Source organism: Nilaparvata lugens, chromosome 1, assembly GCF_014356525.2.
Source record: "Nilaparvata lugens isolate BPH chromosome 1, ASM1435652v1, whole genome shotgun sequence".
NCBI lineage: Eukaryota > Metazoa > Arthropoda > Insecta > Hemiptera > Delphacidae > Nilaparvata > Nilaparvata lugens.
Genome location: NC_052504.1, coordinates 88,549,897 through 88,566,989, shown reverse-complemented (window position 1 = coordinate 88,566,989; position 17,093 = coordinate 88,549,897). Strand labels below are relative to the sequence as shown.

The 17,093-nt window shown below is 34.4% G+C and overlaps 1 protein-coding gene across 1 annotated transcript; it reads right to left on the bottom strand.

Annotated features, from left to right (window-relative positions):
* Positions 1–493: 493 nt before the first annotated feature.
* LOC111051036 (nudC domain-containing protein 1) lies at positions 494–17,093 on the bottom strand. The gene is given in 13 exon segments (XM_039444595.1): positions 494–549; positions 2,418–2,640; positions 3,717–3,890; positions 4,904–5,035; positions 7,405–7,518; positions 7,520–7,556; positions 7,924–8,131; positions 9,170–9,358; positions 10,209–10,398; positions 12,012–12,176; positions 12,538–12,692; positions 15,050–15,172; positions 16,928–17,093. Coding segments are annotated over 12 exon segments (1,755 nt in total). The 5' UTR covers positions 15,162–15,172; positions 16,928–17,093.

Genomic DNA, 17,093 nt, shown 5'->3' with positions numbered 1-17,093 from the left:
GTTGCCTTTGTGGACCTGAGTGCTGCATACGACACAGTGTGGAGAGATGGCCTCATATTTAAACTCTACGGGTCCTGCAAAGTCTAAAAATCATTCAATTGATCAATAAAATGCCGAAGAACAGGAATTTCAGGGTTCTCATGAATGATAGGCTGAGCAGGAGAAGAGTATTGAACAATGGATTGCCACAGGGATCTATCTTATCCCCCCTTCTTTTCAATATGTACACAGCCGATTTGCCAAATATCAAATCAAGAGTATTTGTGTATGCAGATGACATTGCTATAGCCATTCAGGACAGGAGTATGGAAAAAACAGCAAGCAGCCTGACTCAAGACTTGTCTTTCCTCTCAGCTTACTTCCACAAGTGGAGGCTCCAGTCCAACATGAGGAAAACGGAGACATCTGAATAATAAGGAGGCAAGTGTGAAGTTAAAGGTAAAATTTGATGATGCTCACCTGCAACACAATTTTTTGCCCAAGTACCTGGGAGTTACGCTTGACCGCACTCTATCCTATAAACACCATGTCCAAAATGTTGCTGAGAAACTGAAAACAAGAAATAACATAATTCAAAACTTTGTGGCACTACTTGGGGTGCTTCGGCCACAACTTTGCGCTGTTCTGCTCTGGGTTTGGTGTATCCAACCGCTGAATATTGTGCTGCTGTGTGGTTAAATAGTGTCCATGTGAATAGAGTAAATGTGCAACTGAACCACACTATGCGTTTAATCACTGGGACAATTAGAAGCACCCCCATATACTGGCTTCCAGTTCTCAGCAATATTGCTCCACCGGGGCTACGTAGATCTTCTGCTCTTGTACATGAATACAAAAAGATAAAGAGTAACAGGGCACTTCCAATCCATGGAGATCTTCTGGATTTGGGTGATCGGTTGAAGTCAAGGCATCCTCCCATGCGCATGGCAGAGCAACTGAGCGATGAAAATTTTTCCATGAGAGCAAGCTGGGAGGAAGAGTGGATGAAAAAAAACCCATCAGCGTCTCCTTCAGGTACTCAGTTGGTGTAAATGTGGCTGGATTTGAACTGCCAAGACGGACATGGGCGGCCCTCAACAGGGTTAGGACTGGCCACGGGAGATGCGGGGCCTCTCTTAATGACTGGGGCAGTTTACCTTCCCCTGCTTGTGATTGTGGGGAGGCTAGACAGACGCTGAAGCACATCATCGGAAATTGTAATATACGTGCCTAGCAAGGCGATTTAATGATTTTATTTCGGCTTCTCACAATCACTACACTACCTTGACAACCTCGACATCAAAATTAATATATTATAATATCTTATTAACCTGACAACGGTGTCATGACCAGATTTTTTCTTTGACTACCTACCTATATGTTTGTGTGTGTCTATATATATGTGCCATACGCTAATAATAATAAAAAGATTATGTTAATCTTTGTGTTTAAACTGTGTTTATGTGAATGTGTTTATACTTTTAAATGACAATATGTTGGTATTATTAGAAATGTTTTGATTCTAGAGTAATAAAAAGCTGTGATAAGTTCTGGATCTAGATAGTGTGTTTGTCTTTTCGGTCTCAAAATTTTATAGTTTTTTTAAAGTTTGGACTTTTCTAATCAATTGTGATTGATTTCATTTAATTTTGAAGTATTTTTTTAAATTAAAAAATGATTTTTGTGTGTTTTTAATTGTAAATTGAGTGTGCAATTGAATAATGTTAAGTGACACATAACCTAGCTACATTTGGACTGTTGTATAAATTAGAATTGGAACCGTTTTGGGCTTATAAGCCTGTGGTACTTTTCTACACGGTATATAGAGGAAGATTTTCATCTAAATACCGTGCTTTTCTATAAGTTGTGTAATTCTGATGATTGAATAAAATAAAATAAACACAAATGATGGAAAGTTATTTGATCAGCTGTTTTTAGAACACTTGAAATTTGGACAATATGAATGTCAACAATGCTTGTTTTCGTCGACTGCGGCAGTTTACGCCCAAACGAAAATGCATCTTAAGAACGGCACAGTATGAGAGACTACCAGCATCACATAGCTTCACGAAAAAGAACTACTAGGACTATCGGCTTGTGTTAACAGTGTAATTTGGAACATAAACGCCCATGGAATATCGCCTTATGCTATGTTCCCTCTATGCTATAGACGTTCTGCTTGAATCATAAAACGAAACTTCAAATTCAAGCAATTGAGGATGAAGAATGCATGATAAAATTATTTTGTCGATTTTTGAATTGAAAGAGTGTGCAAGATAATTATTGAATTTGAAAGACAAACAATATTCTTCTGTATACTATATTAAACTATGTTATCCAATGCCAGTTACAAAAATAACTCTTAAATTAATTTTCAAACAATATAGTTTTTCAATTTTTACAATAATAATTCACGTTATTGTAATTACAGCACTCACCTGGCGGACTGAGCAGGAACTTCTTGTTCTGCTTCGAAGCCTGCACATAGCCGAACGCATAGAAGGTGCCGATGTGCTGACATGGCCACGGTGCCGCCGGTGGATTGGTGACCGCTCGAGGCTGCCACACGCACGCGTCGACATCGTGGCGTATGCAAATGGCGGCTGCTGAACTGGTCGACTGCTCAATGCTGAACAGCCATTGGTGGCCTGCTAGTGTGTACTGCAAACAAATTAAATAAGTTACTTAATAAAATGAATAATAATATAGGAATCATAAAATAAAAGTAATCTTATTTAAGTTACATGTAAGAGTGTACTGGACACAAATTATTGACAATTAAAATGATAGCTACCTAGGCTTGGGCCCGGTTTCAAGGTTACTTATTAAATCTAATTGACAATATTTAAACAATAGATTTAATATAGATATTAAATAGTTATGGTAGTTTTATTTAGTCATACAAGCCCTTTAATTGGATTTTTAATCTATTAGACTTGTTTTACAGTGGAATTTATTTGTATTTTTGAATTTGTATTGATTGTATTTTTCCTTAATGGATTTCAATTTTTAAATACGGTCACTTTTTCAGAGAAGTTGAACTGAAATTCTAGTTTAAACCATTAGTTGACTCAATTGTAACACACTATAAATGCGACCATACATTGATTAAACGGGTTGAATAGTTAAACCAACTTTGGAAGAAGCGACTCTTGATGATTCATAACAAGGCCATACTATGCAACAGCTCGGTTCAAAGAAAGAAAAATCATCTGTTGGTTTAAACCCAGAATGGAACACAACCAAAAAATTATAATAAATGCGACCAAATCTCGATGTAAACCAAGATTACCGTTAAACCTGAGTGGTGCATATGGGCCCAAGTATCCTAGAAACCGGGTCCTAATGAAATAAAAGTTAGTTAAATGATAAAGCTACCTGCCAGCGTGCAATGGATACAAATCATTCACTGTGGATATGGCTTAAATCAGAGAATCAAAGTATAGCTACAGATTGTTTATTCTCTGCTTCAAAGCATTCAGTTATTGTCGAACATACAAACAACCCCATAAATGGACAGCGACTCTAGACTCAATTTGAAAGTAGGAAACTTCAACTGTTTGAGTACTGGAGTTCCAATCTCAAATGAGCGTAAACTATTCAAAGTATTTACATATTTAATATAAACTATTTGAAATAAGTTAGTTTTGGGCGAATTAGTTTTTGTTTGTTTTTACCTGGATCGTATATGAATAGATATACGAAAAACAGATAGAAACTAAAGGTGAAAGAATTACCTCGCCAGTGACTTCATGAGTGACACCGTCCACCCTCATGAGGACTTTGTACTCTCCAGGTGTGCTATCACAGTCCTCCAATTGTTCCATGTTGAAGGACGGGGCAGAGCCACACACATCGATATCCTTTACCTGATGGATAAACAAAGTTCGGTTAATATTAGAAGCCCCTATCTAGAATATGAAAACCTACATGAGAACCCGCAAATTGTATGTTATAATAATTCCGGAGCTAATAAGAAACAACCAAAAAGATTGTTTAGCTCTAGTACTTCAAGTCTAAACTGAACTTTTATTTAAACAATAGATTTAATATAGATATTAAATAGTTATGGTAGTTTTATTTAGTCATACAAGCCCTTTAATTGGATTTTTAATCTATTAGACTTGTTTTACAGTGGAATTTCTTTGTATTTTTGAATTTGTATTGATTGTATTTTTCCTTAATGGATTTCAATTTTTAAATACGGTCACTTTTTCAGAGAAGTTGAACTGAAATTCTAGTTTAAACCATTAGTTGACTCAATTGTAACACACTATAAATGCGACCATACATTGATTAAACGGGTTGAATAGTTAAACCAACTTTGGAAGAAGCGACTCTTGATGGTTCATAACAAGGCCATACTATGCAACATCTCGGTTCAAAGAAAGAAAAATCATCTGTTGGTTTAAACCCAGAATGGAACACAACCAAAAAATTATAATAAATGCGACCAAATCTCGATGTAAACCAAGATTACCGTTAAACGTAAGTGGTGCATATGGGCCCAAGTATCCTAGAAACCGGGTCCTAATGAAATAAAAGTTAGTCAAATGATAAGCTACCTGCCAGCGTGTAATGGACACAAATCATTCACTGTGGATATGGCTTAAATCAGAGAATCAAAGGATAGCTACAGATTGTTTATTCTCTGCTTCAAAGCATTCAGTTATTGTCGAACATACAAACAACCCCATAAATGGACAGCGACTCTAGACTCAATTTGAAAGTAGGAAACTTCAACTGTTTGAGTACTGGAGTTCCAATCTCAAATGAGCGTAAACTATTCAAAGTATTTACATATTTAATATAAACTATTTGAAATAAGTTAGTTTTGGGCGAATTAGTTTTTGGTTGTTTTTACCTGGATCGTATATGAATAGACATACGAAAAACAGATAGAAACTAAAGGTGAAAGAATTACCTCGCCAGTTATTTCATGAGTGACACCGTCCACCCTCATGAGGACTTTGTACTCTCCAGGTGTGCTATCACAGTCCTCCAATTGTTCCATGTTGAAGGACGGGGCAGAGCCACACACATCGATATCCTTTACCTGATGGATAAACAAAGTTCGGTTAATATTAGAAGCCCCTATCTAGAATATGAAAACCTATATTAGAACCCGCAAATTGTATGTTATAATAATTCCGGAGCTAATAAGAAACAACCAAAACGATTGTTTAGCTCTAGTACTTCAACTGAACTTTTCTTTTAAGAAAGGAAAGTACTTTTTCTTAAGTCTAAGCTAGACTGTTTAGCTCTAGTTTAACGTATACTCAGAATTAAACGATATATTGTACAGTGGCAAAATAAACATATATATATTATTATGTGTAAACAAAATTCAGAAATGAGCACAATTTATTTAGCTACGTAAACATTAAGCCGTCAGGCTCGCTTCGCTCGCCATATCTGTCTAGCTAGGGGACTCCGCCCCCTGGACCCCCGACTGGATTGTCCAAAAATGAGATCAGCGGGCTCGCTTCGCTCGCCTGCATTTTTCATTGCATCAGAAAGTCAGAGTACTGAGAAAACGCAGAAAAGCTGAGAACAACTTTAGAAAAACACTGATTTTGGGCGTATCTTTGATGAAATATTAAAGTCACCTCATCAAAAAATTTTTAGACCCTAGCTAAATCTCTGTACCAAATTTGAACATTTTCTGTCTATTACTTGATGAAAGAACTGAGAAAACGCAAAAAACCGCTAATTTTGGGCGTATCGTTCGCGTTATTTCAAATTCCTCCTAACACAACATTATTACACCCCAGCTGAGCTTCTGTAGTAAATTTGAACATTTTCTGTTCATTTGTTCTCGATAAAGCTGAGAAAGCGCAAAAACGGCTGGAAAAACGCATATTTTGGGCGTATCTTTGGCGTTATTTCAAATTCCTAACACAACATTATTATACCCTAGCTGAGCTTCTGTACTAAATTTGAACAATTTCTGTTCATTTGTTCTCAATAAATCTGAGAAAAAGCAAAAAAAAAAAAAAAACGCTGGAAAAACGCTAATTTTGGGCGTATCTTTGGCGTTATTTCAAATTCCTAACACAACATTATTACACCCTAGCTGAGCTTCTGTACTAAATTTAAACATTTTCTGTTTATTTGTTCTCGATAAAGCTGAGAAAACGCAGATTTTGGGCGTATCTTTAGAAATTTTTCCAAATCCGTTCTTAGTGCGCCTCTAAAGGGCCAACTGAAAATACCTACCAAATTTGAACGAAGATTAAAGTAGATTTTTAGTTCTGCGAGTGAGTGAGTGAGTGAGTGAGTCAGTCAGTGAGTGAGTGCCATTTCGCTTTTATATATATAGATAAGAGATGGTAGAGATAATTAATTAATTTTGCAACAATGAACTATTTATAAAAATGATTGGGGATGAAACAACATGCACACCCCAAAGCTGTTCCTTTCCTGAATTTTGATAGATATTTTCAAAAAGAAATGATAGCACGATAAGATATCGCATGGTATAGGACGTTAATGTTTCAAAGTCCACTATTTGTTCAAGCCGATTACTGTCGACTGTTATCGATTACTGACTTGGTCGAGTGAGAGTTTATAAACGACACAGTATGAGAGAATACTAGTATCACATAGCTTTACAAAAAAGAACTACGTAGACTATCGGTTTAAGCAAACAGTGAAACGCCCTATATGGGATATATACTTGATATATATTTTTCCTACAGTTACGTTGAAAAGTGGCCATTGCTGCACTGATTACAGAACGCAAAGAATCACTTTTCCGCTCTAGTGCGGGGAAAATTTTTCTGCACTCCAGATTTGCAACATGGCAACGCAAAATACTTAGTAGGTTATATGGAGCAACAGTGTAGCAAAATCAAAATGAAGTTGGTAACAGTGACTGCTGTGGCTGCTATAGTGAGCAGAGGTGCAACCAAGCACAACGCGCAAATTATTATTCATTATATATTATAACCAAGGACAACGAGGACTTTAGGATTTCTAGGATTAAGGTTTTTATCAATAATAAAATAAATATTACACAGAAAAACATTTGATGCATTTCTGGCAATTTTACCCATAATTACCCACTTCTCATATTCAATGGTAACTGTAGGAAAAACTTAATGTGAAATACGTGCGCAAAGTTCCTCTGCTGCACTCAAGAAACCATTTTGGTAAACGTTTCTTTCGGTGCAGCAAACTGTCACTTTGCGCACTAGTTGCACAAATAACTATTCTCTTACAAGGACAATTACACGGCATTAATAATACATTCGAAATATTGTGTAATTGAAATTGAATTGTTGATATTTCTAATTTGTTACCAATGTAATGTGTTATTTCACTGTTTTCTTTCCTTTCTAAGATACTGAAATCAAATATATTATTTTCTCTCATGATATTTCTGAACACGTTACCATAATAGTTATAATTATACTTGTAAACTCTTACCGGAGTATCTGAACAGAGATGAGACAGCCTCTGATGTACTTCACTGACCACACTTTCATCGAGAACCTCTTCTCCGTGACTGTCACCTGTCACAAATTCTCTCCACATCAGTCCCTTTTTCTTCTTTCTGTACAGTCACTTCTAACCTGGAAGAATAGGATCAACATGAAAATAAGTATCAACAAAATATGAAATATTTTTCAGTATGAATTATCAAATTCAAAAGAAATATAGTACACTTGAGGTTGTAGTAGTCTGAAAACATTCAGATTTATAATTTCAGTGCAAGACTCATTCCTATCGACAGTTGCTATAATGTAAATGTTACCAACTCTAGTACATGGATTTCCCATAGTTGAGTAGGTTAATTTCCAATAGAATTAAATTCCATATTTTTTATAAACCTATTGTATTGTATTTTAGATATTTTGTACTTTTTATGTTTTTAATTGCTTGTTTGTATTTTTAAAGGAAATAAATTTATTTATTATTATTATTAATGTTGATACTCACTTGTTATCTTGTAGTGTCCACAATGTTAAATCGTTATCAATGCGATGAAATAGCGATCCCGACAGAATGAGCTTCTCTTTGTATTTGAGCGAAAAGTTGTTACAGGTAGCTATAATTTTGATTTCACTTTTCTCTATTTTGTTCTCAAACTCGAATGATAGTTTGATTTCTTCATCATTCTGCTGCCACTTGTACAATTTTTCAGAATCTGAAACACAAATTTGAATAATTAGCAAAATTTTGAATGATTGAATATATAAATAGAAATGAGAATAAAAATCTCAGTACCCTTTTAGAATTATTTTATCACATGTTTTAACATTTTATGAGTACTGAGATTTTTATTTTTATTTCTATTTATATTACAAGTAGCCCTATACAGAAAAGAGACAATAGGATGGAATATATTTTATCCTCAAAAAACATATTGACAACCAATGGAGAAATATATAGGCCTACAGTTTTAGAATAATACTCCTCACCTAAAACCTAGTCTGTGTATGAGGAAGGGGATTTGATGCAATAGAGTTTTTTATTATGTTTCATGCGTTTTAAAGACAATACAAATGGATGGGATGTTACATCATCCCTAACCATCCTGCCAATTGCCTAACTCTGGATGCCTAAAAGTCTTGCCTATTACATAACCTATTTTTTGACAATTTCTATCCAAATTTAGGGAAGGAACAGTTTTGGGCTTTAAGCCTGTTGTTCCTATCCCAATCATTCATAGTTGAGAATTATATTGTATCTATCAATTTATAAATAAATAAATGAATATTTATTCAGTGATTATTATTCATTTTATTACACAACCATTCTCAGTGGAACATCAGTCCAAGAAAGAAGAAATCAGCTTGTAGAGGAATAGAGAAAATGAATCGGTTTCTGATCGATGGTGTTAACCACGGTATTTAGAAAACGGGAGGGGTCAAGAAATGTGTGCGCAGTGGCCAGCAAGCTAGATTGCGTCATCGTCACCAACCGAGTTTTTCAACACCGGATATAAAATGACGTCAGCTACACCGGAAATTTAGCACAAACATGCGCGTGACACCTACCGTCTTCTTCTAAATACCGGGGTGTTAACGACTAGAATAAATTAGCACTATTGTGTATCCCTGGGCGAATTGAGCTCAGCACAATTATAGATATAAATCAGTTTACGTAAATGAAATTCTACTTCAATTATAAGAAAGGGTACAAGACGATTGCCACAAATACATAGATAATAAAGTAACTTTACCTGGAATATTGCTCTTCTTGTCGTCAATCTCTTCAACAACGACTGGATTTTCTGAGTCAGATATAAACTTGAAAGGAGACTCATTTACCAAGTAGATGTTTTTGCATCCAGGTTCCAAGGTTATATAGTCTGGTAACCCAGAACCTTGTAACTGACGGATATTTTTCATCGACCAGCTTCCAGAAGATTCTGAAACAGTTATGATAAGCAAATTTCTGGTTAGGAGTGTTTGAGAGAAAAAATGAGCACAAAATTCGAAGCATTCAATGCGTCCAAATAATGATTATCGAATTGAGGGAAATGATTATCGAATTGCGGGGAAAATGTTAATCGAAGTGGGAAAAATCAAATCACTGAGAAGAATAATGGAAAATCAATAATAAAAATTGATTATCAAATTGTAGAAAAATCTTTACTTTGTGTTATTTATTCCATGTTTGTTCATAAAGTGGACACATGGTAGATGAGACTAGACTAGGATAAATAATTTTTGAACCATCATTAACTAGATTGTTTCCAAACAGAACTGTGTAAAGCCATCCGACAAAAATTCAAAATGGTGCGGATCAATTCGATATCAGAATATAAGATTAAGATATCAGAATATAAGCCTACAAGAATTTAGAAATGTTTCAAGAACATGTACAAAATTTCAAATTTCTTTATTATCCTTACTGTTACTTTCTCATGCAAGTTTCATCTTGATAATTTTAATCCAGATTCACCCTTACTCACAGGCAATAGCCTATGTAAGGGTATTTCTCATTACTAGGCCTATCATATATTGGATATAGGAAATATCATATATTGGAAAAAATTGTTATTATAGTCTTTATTATGGTATGCTTATATTATACTGTAGTACTACTGTAGGTATTTACTGTACAATATACATCAACTTTGTAAAGTGTTGAAGGGAATAAATTTGATTTGATTTACGGTTCTCAAGATAGGATTGATTCATTCAAAGATAGCACAGCACATATTTTCATAACTAAATTAAAAAAACTCACAACTTCTTGACCTTGGATTAACTTACCTTGTAGCAATGATAACCAGTCGATAACGGTCACATAACGATTGGATGGATCACCTTCCTTGGGATCTTCTTCTGATTTCACATGTACAACCAAACAGTGAAGGACACATTGAGAATCGGTTTCCTCACACTGACTATCATACACAACAAAAGGCGTTTCCTTTCCGATCACCTCCTCACTATAGTTCGCCTGAGAAATGTTTGAACAATGTGTAACAAAAAACGCAAAGGAATTAATAGTTTTATAACATGAGCAAATAAATAAATGAATAACATGAGTAAAGGATTCATAGTTTTATAACATGAGCAAATCACATAAGTGTAACATCAGTAGACCTATAACGCTCCTTGTCCAACGTTCATCCATTTTATGGTAGTAGTTACTGTGAATAGATGTTATTGTGTAGCTTTTGGATTCTCAAACATGCATTATAATTCACACCGGTTTCTTCTTCCAGTGAAGATACTATTTTCTGGAATAATCGAACGTAAGGTCCAAAATAAAGGACTACTGACCGAATAAACTCGACCCAACTTTACAGAACGCACGGCCTCTTATGGGGCAGACCATATAAGCGAAATTAGACTCGTTTAGTCTACCCAATAAAAGCGTCAAGTCTGCTCCATAAGTTCGCGTTCTGTGATCAGCGAAAAATCTACCGAAAAATTCGGTCGTGTTTATTCGGTCCTTATAGTATGGGCTTCAGAGAGGGCTGGGATCTCCTGGGGAACGAATTAAGGCAGCCACTCTATTCGTTACTTCTAAAGTGAAGAAACATAGAACAAATACAAAGAAACACACTTCTAAAATGATACTCTAGTTCTATTCATTGTTCTCCCAGCTGACAATATTTGCCTACAATCAGATTCACGATTTCAAATCTGTGGATTTAATTGGCGAGCGTACAAACGTACTTGTCACAATTTCAGCTGTGATTCAAGTCACTCCAGTGTATCTGATTTTATATTGATTGTTAAATCTTGTTAATAGGAATCAATTCTTTCTCAAGTGTATTATATTCATCAAGAAAAATACATCTTCGTGATTTATTTACTTCACGATTGAGATAAAAATATTCTGGTAGCCTAGTCCATTATATTTCTACATAGCATCCAATATTCCTAGCGATTGCAATCGGCATTCCAACACTGAATACATAATTTCCTGGACATTTCAACTTGAAAATGACCAATGGTCGAAACTAGTCCTTAAAATGATTTAAAGTTTTTTAATTAGAGGGTAATACAAGTTTTTATTCATTTGAAGTAGCCATTAATTTTTTTTTATTAATTTGAAGTAGTATTCATTAATATTTTATCAATGAAGTAGCCAATATAAGTGAAGTGTTTTTATAATTTCTTGGCTATTTGGAAACGGTGTGGTGTCGGAAATGGATAGATTTATTTGCTTTTCTAATGACAGGCAAGGATAGCAAACCAATGCTAACCAGATGCTGACTTCAAAACGTGCACTCCACTAGATCTGGGTAGCTAGCCTTGCAAAATGTCCGGATAAGGCCCGTATGATCGATAAAAGTTAAAATATAATGCTAGTTTAAACTATCAGCTCACTCAATTAAGCCACATTGTAATAAATATGACCATAAGTTTAGTAACCATGCGATAATCTAATCCTAGATTGGTTTGAATTAAATTGCTATTGAGCATATGGGACTGGGTAGTGTCGTGAGTTACTTTTACAAAGCAATCTAATTGTAGAATATTTCGTTGATTTTGTTCATTGGAAATTGGATGATTTGATTTCGATTTGAGTGTGTATAAAAAAATTTCAAGTAAACCCACCTCCCAAGTTGTCTTCCTGGAAATAATATGAAGTGTCCCAGCTCCATCCGCTACCACAGCCAAGTCTTGAGACGGAAACGATATAGAAGGGAAGTAGTGACCGGGTGCTCGTTTGTGATTGCTTGGAATTTCCCATACGGCTTCTGTTTTCTCCACCAAATCTGACTGTGGCAACATGAAAATGACAATCAGTTACTAATGAAAACTAATACATTAACGCTGCGTTTACACGCAGCAATACATAACTTAATCCTTATAGATTTTATTAGATTGAACATAACTTATCATACACATGATGAACATATGTGTTTGTCAAGTTCCGTTCAATCTAATAGAATCTATAAGAACTGAGTTATCAACATCTTGTTAATAGCTTTGGTGTAAACGCAGCTTAACAAGCTTCAAGTTGGTTCTAAATAAGTAGCTCAAGCTCAAAACCATGTAAGAATTTGTTAATTTTATTAGAAAAATTTACATTAGTAATACAGAGTGTATAAGAGTAACAATAATATTATTGAATACTCACTTCGTTCATGACAATTTTTTGAATTTTCCAGTCTTTATCGATGAAATATAAGTGACCCTCGTTCCATTTATCCGCAATTAAGTAGTTATGGAGGCTGAACAGTTTTGCATAAAGGAACGAATATTGATCATCACTAGGAGATACTTGATCAACGCCTGAAAAAGGAAGAGACAATTTAAAAACGAAAATTATGGATAATATGAAATCATTTTTATGAGTAACTTTGAACATAGAGATAAGAAGGCTCTATGCTTTGAATTTTTTTGATTGAAATGAATGAATGAATGAATTTATTTGCCAAAAAACAAAATACAAAAAAGCTTTACAAAAAATATGCTACTGTACAACTTAAACTAAGATACAAACATAAAAATTAAGGAAATGTTAATTTATTTAATTGGATATAATAACGAAATGATATCCTTATTCATGTTATTATAAATAATAGTTATAAAATGAAGATTTAATTTATGCTCACATGCATAAGTAGGCCTACAGTAGGTGAGGCAAAAACACCGGCAAAAGGAAGATTCCTTGTGCGCCAGTGTGAGTCGTAAATCAGCTTAATCAGGGATGTAATATATAAACTTGAATTTAGCGTATGAAGTGTTCAAAAATCTAATTTATAATAAGAAATTGATTATTATATAAAAGTCAACGATTGGAAATAATTCAAGTTCAGCCATGCCTCTATGGCTTTTTTTCTGTGTTTATTATATCGGAAATTATCAAGTGGAAATTCAATTTCTAGATATTTATGAATTTACTGCTAATGTAGTGAAGTTGCCTTCTAAGAAGAATTAGATGAATAAAATCAATTTATAAAAATTAAGAAGAAAAATGTTGTATTCTGTTTGTATCCTGTACCTGTGTTCCATTGATTGATTTTATAGATAACTTGGTTGTGTAAATTCATTTATTGACTTTATTAATACATTAAAGGCTTGTTGAAAAGAAAAACATAAAAGAGGTACAAGTTAAAGAAATATAACAAACATTGAGCTTGAGTAGGCCTACTGTCTTAATTTCAATATTTATTTATTTATTTACATTACAATATGAGGGCACCAGGAAGAAATACTTCCCATAATAGCCCTCTTGACACTAAAGAAATTACAATTCTAATATATTAATAGTATAATATAATATAATATAGTATAAGTCTAATCTAATATAGAAAATTCACTAAATTAAAGAGAGATAGAAACTACAATATTTTTTAACTAAAATAGAATATGAAAAAGAGGAATATGAAGATGATAAGTATAAATTAATAAGAGAAAAAGAACAAGATCATTATTTCAATATTTTGAACCAACAATTGAAGGTGATAAGGAGGGGTATGACAATGATGATGATTATGATGATGAAAGACGATAAAGATGACGATGATGATGATGATTATGATAACGACGACTATGTTGTTGTGTGTAGATTAAAAAGAGAAAAAAAAGGAACAAGATATTACCAACGAGCAATTGACTCCAACATCAATCTCCTTACTTCCAATTCCGATTCAACCAAGTATGACCCTCTACTCAGCCATTCATCAGTCTCCGCACTCTAGTTGGAGGCGAGAAATAATTATGCACAGTCCTGCTTCTAGGCAAAGAAAACAAGACAGAATTCCTGGCATTGAAGGAGGGTACATAAAAGTTAAGCATTGACAGCACAGGAGAATGCACCACTCCATCAAGCAGCGACCAAATGAAAAACACTGGCGCTCTATCCCTGCGTGAATTCAAGGAATCCATCGAAAACATATCTCTCAGTGTGCCAGAAGGAGAACCAAGAGGACAAGCTCTTCTAAACCTCTTAAAATACAGAAAACGAAGCAATTTATTTTGAATTTTCTCAATTGCACGATTATCTTGGTCAGTATGAGGACTCCAAACCATGGAGCCAAACTCAAGCACACTCCTCACAAGAGAGACATAAACACTTATTATAGCATCAGGGTTACTGAAGTCAGCCGAGTTCCTCAAAACAAACCCCAACAGCTTGTTTGCCTTGTTAGTTACATACTCTATGTGGGATGAGAATGACAAAGAATTGTCAAAAACAATTCCCAAGTCCTTGCAGATGGTAACTCTGTCCAGAATATGATTATTAATTCTGTAAGTGAAGGCTGTGGGATTACGTTTTCTAGAATACGTCATGAATTTACACTTGTCCACATTTATCTCAAGACGATTCACCGCACACCACAATGAAGCCCTGTCAACATCAATCTGCAACTGATGGCAATCATCAGGACCTCGGACCTCTCGATAAATCTTGATATCATCAGCAAAAACTAGACATTCCGAGGACAACTGGAGAGAAAGCTCATCAATTAGCAAAAGAAACAGAAGAGGACCCAGATTACTTCCCTGCGGTACTCCAGAAGTACTGAAAAAAGCAGATGACTCCATTCCCTTCACAGATACAATGTTCGATACAATATGAAATCAAACTAGAAAATTTTTTGAAGTGTGACGAATTATAACTTTTTTTGGTTAATTTAACTTACCCTTTTCGAAGGCAAGATTATAGGATGGTATGCTTGCCAAGGATAGCTTGTAGCCGTTGAAGTTTGGATTCAGTAGACTTTTGTCTGGTCGTAGCTCCGACAACTTCTTCATTGTAACAGTTTCTGAAAAATATCAAGGGTACGAAAAATATAAAATAAGGTTACTTGTGATTTTCTATAATAGAATTTCATAGGCTCAATTGTGAAGCTATGAAAATCTAAAAATTAAGAAACCCTGGGATATCAAGGGCTATGGATGAGTCTAAGATGTGGTTCAATGCCAACTTACTTAAGGTGAATGAGAGCAAAACAGAGCAAATAATATTTTCTCTCAACAATGCAATCTGAATTTGAATGATGATGCTTTCAAGCCTGTAAAGTTACTAGGAATGTACTTAGATAGTAAACTCAGCTGGGAGTATCATCTAGTAAATTTATGTAAAAAGCTTTCTAGAGTAACATTTCTCCTACGAAGACTGAAATATTGTGTAAACCTAGATGTGATTAAAATGATATACTTTGGTCTCTTCCATTCACAATTGTTTTACGGAGTTAAACTTTAGGGCAACTCATCTTCTTAAAAAAAAATTATATGGCAAAAGAAAGCACTTAAGAGTTATATTTGGTATGAGATACAATGAATCTTGTAGAGAAATTTTTTTTGGACACAAAATTATGACCTCACCTTGTTTGTATATATATTATAGTTCAATCTTCGTTAAGAAAAATCTGTCTAACTCTAATTAAAATATTTCTGTACATTTAGGCTACCTTACACTAGAAATAGGGATGATATAACTAGACCTACATTCAGATTGACTAAAACTCTGAAAAGTCATAGATACCTACAAATTCGCATGTTTAATTTACTACTGGATAAAGTTAAACAGTTACCATTGAAAACAGTTTGTATTGCTGTTGATAAATGGCTCAAATCTCAAAATTTCTATTCTGTTAATGAGTACCTGGAATATTTCAATGTTTGTGTTTGTGAATTTGATCGTTTGTATAGTCTACCTAGTGATATTTTACCAATTATTGACGAAGCCTATTGCTTACATTTTGTAATGTTGTTTTAAGGCCAGTAAAATTCTTGATTCTTAAGTAGCGGTAGAGATAGTACTGCTAATAATATATATTACTGATATCCAGGCTAACAGACTGTTGCTGAATGAGGGGAAAACGCAGGAACTGAGTGTACTTTTAGTAGAGCCAGTCCAAATGCTGAGCAAGTTACTCTGCTTGGCTTTACTATTGATAATCAACTTGGCTGGGAGTATTCAAGAAGCTATCAATGAGTATTATTATATCATGATAAATCGGCTTGGTATGACTCTTGTTCTACCTAGAATACAAACTAGAATACTGTAGTGTGAATCACTCATTACAGATTCTATGACATATTAAAAATAGGGAGTTCTTTATCAAACACTCTGTACAACCACAGTGTTCTCAACACCACCAGACTCTTGCCAATTTTGTCAACAAAGTATGTTGTTTTGTAACAATTAGTCAAAGTATGACTATAGAGTATGTGTGATTAATACGTGACCTATCCCAAAATTCCTGGGCAATGATAGTGTACCTAAATGATACAGACTAGAAAAAGTAGCCTATTTATTGTATAGTGATTAGTGACTTCTGTTGTCTTCCCCGCAGTCTGCTGACCGGGGAATCGTCATTGATTGTTTTAAGATTAATGAATTGTTAAAATTATATCGTAATTAATGGTTTATAAGCGCCACAAAAAGTGTCATGGAATAACGTGATCATCTAAATACGTTACATTTAATGCAAACAATCGTGTGAACAACAATTAACGGAATAAAAATAAAATAATGAATTGAGTGATTGTGCACCACTAAACAGAAAACTCACCAACTTCTAGAAGGAGTAAAAAAACTGAAGTTGGATTGAACGTAGGAATAGAGCAATAAATACTTTGTTTGATTACAAACTTTAAAATTAAACGTGTGGAATTATTCCAACAACACTCACGTCAACGTCTGCTGTTTATCATTTTCAGGTTAGAAAATCAGCAGAC